At 38.2% G+C, this 6,000-nt stretch overlaps 1 protein-coding gene across 2 annotated transcripts in view; it reads left to right on the top strand.

Annotated features, from left to right (window-relative positions):
* The first annotated feature begins 436 nt into the window (after nucleotides 1–436).
* abca2 (ATP-binding cassette, sub-family A (ABC1), member 2) overlaps nucleotides 437–6,000 on the top strand; it is a 98,738-nt gene continuing 93,174 nt past the window's right edge. For both annotated transcript variants that reach the window (XM_047380721.1, XM_047380720.1), the window contains exon 1: nucleotides 437–1,452. In XM_047380721.1, coding sequence (XP_047236677.1) covers nucleotides 1,387–1,452 — 66 coding nt within the window. In that variant the 5' untranslated portion in view covers nucleotides 437–1,386. The remainder of the gene's footprint in view (nucleotides 1,453–6,000) is intronic.

Here is a 6,000-nt window from a genome sequence, read left to right as displayed (position 1 = left end):
ATGGACTCACTCACCTCCCCCTTAAAACTCATCACCTTCGTAAAAGTAAGATTAATCTACTAACATTTCTAGTCGCACATTACCTCCAACAACCTGTATTCACTTGCTTCTCCTCAGTGCTTCGACCAGCAGAACCTGGATTCCCATTCGACCTTTTTGCTTTTTTCTGTTTATCAATAAATCAGTTTAAGTTGAACTTTGCCTCCTTGATCTCTTGTCACCAGGTTTACCATAATGACATTAAAAGGTATTAGGTATAAACTCTAATTAGGTATTATTCACAATGTATTTCTCTAAGTTAAGCAATGGATTTTAAATCTGAGAAACTTTGGTAAGTCAGAACCCCCCCACTCCAGCACCCTAAAAAACTATCTACAAATACAAAAACTGCTAAGGCCAAGAATAATAATATAGAGGCAACAAATAAAATCATCAAGAGAAAGTGAGCAACTTTAGACATAAAAATCCAGTTCAGCTGCATTTGAAATAGTTTTTCCCTGGCATCCCACAGCCATGGAAGTTACTTTGTAACCTTTTCCAGACTGAAGGATGTTTTTTATCTGATTTTGAATTTCTTGAATTGAAGTGAGCTATGGCATACTATTGACAGAAGAATGGAATATTACCAGATTTCCTTCCCAAAGGTGGTTGAAAGGTTTTATACGAGAACAAAAATACACCGCAGAATGGCACCGCATTAATATTGGGGATCCTAGACTGCGGCAATATACCAGGGTTCAAATGACAAAGTTCCAATTTGTGTCAACTATGATGAAATGGTGAGCCATGTTTTTATAAAATATTATACACATCTTAATATTATACATAATTGTTTTCCCATATTTCTTCCTTTATAAGGGATTCAACTCCTTGAGGAATTAAAAACAATTACAGTAGGCTATGTCGCCTTGGGTTAGTTTTCAAAATTCATAGTCGAGATTTAATTACATAATTCATTTTGTTATTTTGGATTTTTAGGTTACAAAATAAAAGCAGTCTCATATTAATCTATTTTCCATAAATAGAATTACAATTATTTGTTAAAGCCTTTGTTTTGAAGGGTCGAACAGGAAGACGATCTGTTGCTTAATGTCGTTAACTTCATGACATCAGCTGCTGTTCCCACTCTGCGGTCCTGCTCTAAGTTCCAGCGCTGCGTTAGGAAGCAGGACAGACCCCGCCGCGATACAGAGGACCACAGAACACGGTCATATGGTCCAACCCCGCCTTCTTCCATACTGCTGAGCGAGTGAAAAGGCGAGCCATTCCGGGTCGTGCCAGGCTCGGACGGGATGCCCAGGAAGGATCCTGCCATCCAGCCACAGGCCACCGCTGGTGTGCTCATTTGGTAAATATAGGACAAACTGAGGCAGGAGAGGAAGCAAGATGGGATTCCTGCACCAGCTCCATCTCCTGCTGTGGAAGAACATCTCTCTGAAGAGGAGAGGGCCGGTAAGAGAGCGGGCTGCATCCCTGTCTGTGATTCTGACACAGCGGTTGTTTTGGGGGAGAAGACGGGCGTCGGTAGAGCCGATCAGCTCTGCTGCATCGCCTGCCTCCGTTATTTAGATGGAGTCTGATCTGTCCTGAGATGATGACAACGTCAGGCAGGAAGAGAATGAGTCCTGGGTTGGGTTTGTTTAAGGAGCTTACTGCAAGAGAACAGCGCAGCGCTGTGAGGAATGGAGAAGTAGCCGCGCAGTCAAACAGGTTGTTGTTTGTGGAGAAAAGACAGACCAGCTTAAATGTCCTCTATCTATCTATCTATCTATCTATCTATCTATCTATCTATCTATCTATCTATCTATCTCTATCTATCTATCTATATATCTATCTATCTATCTATCTATCTATCTATCTATCTATCTATCTATCTCTATCTATCTATCTATATATCTATCTATCTATCTATCTATCTATCTATCTATCTATCTATCTATCTATCTATCTATCTATCTATCTATCTATCTATCTCTATCTATCTATCTATCTATCTATCTATCTATCTATCTATCTATCTATCTATCTCTATCTATCTCTATCTATCTATCTATCTATCTATCTCTATCTATATATCTATCTATCTATCTATCTATCTTTGTACATCATAATGCATGATATTACATAAACTATGATGTAGATTTAGCAGCAGTTCTATGTTAATAGGAGACGTATCACAGGATATGTCAGTAAATAAATAAAAACATCAAATCCAACAAGTTAGTGAGAACTGTCAAAACCGAGGGGCTCTCATTGACTGGGGAATAATCAACAGCACCTGGTGCAAGGGTGTACTTAGTTTTTCACACACGTCTCCATCTTGGCTCAGCTTTATTTGCTAATTTCTGACCATGTGAAAGTATGATTCTATGACACGACCTTCTAGTTGTGCTGAAAACTCTTTCTGCTCTGTGCAGATGTGTTCGCCATCATAGAGCTTTTAATGTTGTCCCTCTTACATAATCACACCAGAGCACATAGCCACAGACAAGCCCTCTGTTCAAATTGAGGAACATCCTGGAATAAAAACTCCATTAAATACTAGAATGAAAGTACAGTGTATCAGGTTGCAGAATTTTTTGTTTTTTCAGAGCAAAAAAACATGTTCCAGAAAGAGAAAGGAGGACCCCCACCCCTGATATTGGTTAGTCATTTCATAGTCACAGGACAGAATTGTTTCTCTCTAGCACAGCACTGTTATTTTTGTTTTCAGTTTTCCAGCAACAGAAGTGTCCCTGATTAAGCACGTTTCTTTTATTTCCTGACGGAGGCCATTTTTGTTGCCTATGAACCTTCTTTGTCAACGCTCTCAGCCAGGCATTCAAACTCTGCATGCCAACATCATTTTTGGCGACGGGGATGGACTCTCACTGCCCACACCTGATCTAGAGCCTGGGAAGCTAAAGCTCCGGGAGAGTGGTGTGGACATGGTGATGATGGAATAGACAGAAAGTAAGGGATTAAATCGATGAAGTCATCGTTCTAATAACAGCACAGTGTCTTGTTCTCTAAAATGGTGCTTTGAATGTTAAGTTTCCCCTGCTACCATTTTGATGAATCTTACTTGGAGTATTTATTCAAATGTAGGCTGTTATATAAAAAAATTAAACACCAGTAAAACCAGCCATACAATGTGTTTCAACAGTCTCTGGAAAACTTGTTTTGGACTAATAAGAGCTTTTTATTTTGACCAAACAAAATGAACTCACATTTTAGTGCAGCTACTGAAATATTCTACGGATTTAAAACGTGGCTAAATATTTTCCATAAAGTCCCATTACTTCCAATATTATTTGCTCAGAGATCACTTCTAGTTTTAGCTTCAGGTAGTTTGTTGTGCTGCCAAATGCTGCAGACGCCACTGAGTAGCAAATAGTCCACATTGTCTGTTTTTGAAACCAGTGTTCCCACACATTGACTCTACCTTCTTGGTTTAATCAGTCCTGCCGCTGCATCTCTTTGTGATCAATTGGAGGCAGTACGGAAAAGAAATGATAAATATGATTAACTGCACAGCCCTTATTGACAGCTGTTTGCTGTGGTACAGTATGGGTTTATAGTGGTTTAGGATATGTTTTTGCAAATGATGGCCCAGTATAAACGGACAGCTTCTGAACTCTACTGATAATTATTGAACAATGATGAAGACAGATTGAACAATTGCACTCCTTCCTGTTCGTCTCAGATTCTATCAGAAATGCATTTCCTCTCCCAGATCGCCCATCCTGACATTTTCAGGTGGTTCACAAGCATTTCTTCATATTCAGTTTTTCTCTGAAACAACAAAAACAATTAAATCATTTATTATAAATATGCTTTGTGCATATTTATTTATAGCTCTTCTATGAAGACATCAGTATAAAATAAACCTAATGACTAAAAACTGATATTCAACTGTTATTTTTCAAATATGTAGTCTAATCTAAGCAGTGTATGTGACTGCACATTTTGAAGCCTTTAATCCTTTGTTGGATATCCTCAATGCTCATCCCTGTCAGCCAGTTTATTCCTGGGATGTTTGTGCTGTTTTTAAGGGCTTAGGCCCTAACTCTATCCCCAGGCTGCTGGATTTCTTACTTTCACAGATGTGGTTAGGGCTGCTTTTTGTCTGAGGAGGAGGAATGGGGTGTATTTTTAGCATGTCTACCTGCTGACATCAGACTGAAGAGAGACACAGGAGATGCTCAGAAAAGCTTCTGTTTTAATTATAGTAGCAGCTGCATCATTTCTGTCTAGATGAGGATGCCTGGGTTTGGCCTCATTAAATCTGTCCACCGAATTGATGACAGGAGCAGAATGTGCTTGTCAGCACTTGGCTTAGATGGCATCAATCCCATATGTTGGATTGTCCCCACATACACCAGGCTGTAGAAACATCAGAGGCACATCCTGGTCCAGCTGCTTGGGATTCAGGTTCTGTGAAAATACACCAATTAAAATTCCTTTGGAATCATAGCAGAAGTATCTGTGTGTCTGCTTGTTTGAAGGTGTCGGCCAATTTGGGACCAAACAAATTGCTCAGTTTTTGTCAATTTTGACACAAACGAGTGTTTTTAATAATAACATTTTGTCAGTATCAGTTATATTGAATTATTGTTTATTGTGACAACGCTTTTTGGTTGCATTAGTTTCCTGTCTGTGTGATATCAGCTGTGTGTTCAGATATCTCCAGACAGCTTTCAAGTAGGGCAGGGCTGTGCAAACCTATCTGCTGTAAATAGACATGTCAATATTGTGTATGACTGAGCTGACAGTTTAGCTCATGTTTACGGCAAACTAAGTTGTAAACTTTCTGTTTGCTTAGTTTCTTTAAGGATGGTGCCGTTGAAACTGCTACAAGCTCATTATTAAGTTAGTCAGTATCATTTTATCCCATTCCTATTCATGGATTTAATTAAACTCCAACTCTGTTGCACCTTCCTGGCTGAACGAGGAAACTCAATAATTCATTGACTCCTTGAGCCCCTTTTTCCTGCACTAACTGTGGCTCATCTTCTATAAAGCATTCAGACACAAACTGGCAGCAAAAGATGCTGCTTTCTAGACTTGTTGTATTCAAATGATTCCATCATGACAAGTGTTCTGACTTTAATGCCCATAGTTATTGTGAACACACTATATTGCTATATTATAAGACAGTCATTGCCTATATTTCCCTGTCATATTTTCCATTATGGATGTAAAATGTAAAGTCGTGGTATAAAAATGGGAAAAGATGGACGCTTACTAAAATGACCAAATCAAAATTTTCTGAAAGTAACATTTATTACTAAGACACAATATGTGCTTTAAAGCTTATTGAAATCAGTCCAGACACTCTTCAACTAAAAGAACATGGAAATATGTAAATACTCTATATAGATTATTTCATTGCCATTTTCTAATGTATATAAACTAAAATCTCAATTTTGATGATTATTGTATCAGATTAATCCAGCACTGTATTTCCAATTTAGCATTTCAAATGTTTTAAAAGTAGAACTACATCACATTGTTCATACCCCTTGAACTTTTCACATTTTGTCACATTAAACCACAAACTTGGCGATAGATGTCCATGACTCTGTTTTTATTCGTTCTGGGATCTCTTTATAGAAGGCATGATGTGTTGCTTTTTGAGATCATTTAGCCTACTTCATGTTCCTGTTTCTACATGTATGGTATGTCTGAGTGTTGCTGGTAAAATTGAACACAGCTGTCCACACAATGTGGCTATTTACAGTTAGTTCATGATTTAACAAGGGAGGCAATAACTTTGTCATTGGGCCGGGTTGGTTTTAATGGTGTTTTTGCACCACGGTATATTTGTATTGTAAAGTTAAGCTGGTGACGTCAAAAAATATTTGTAAGAAGTCAAATGCTTAAAATGATTGGATTAGTTTGTATAAGATAAGACGCCAAGCTCTGGCAGCCTGTCTTCATTCTGCTTCTACTTCCCCACAAACATGCCATAAATTGTCTTTTATTTCACATGTCCACACTAAAACAAATATTTGTCTC

Source organism: Girardinichthys multiradiatus, chromosome 12, assembly GCF_021462225.1.
Source record: "Girardinichthys multiradiatus isolate DD_20200921_A chromosome 12, DD_fGirMul_XY1, whole genome shotgun sequence".
Lineage (NCBI taxonomy): Eukaryota > Metazoa > Chordata > Actinopteri > Cyprinodontiformes > Goodeidae > Girardinichthys > Girardinichthys multiradiatus.
This window is presented reverse-complemented; position numbering and strand designations above follow the sequence as displayed.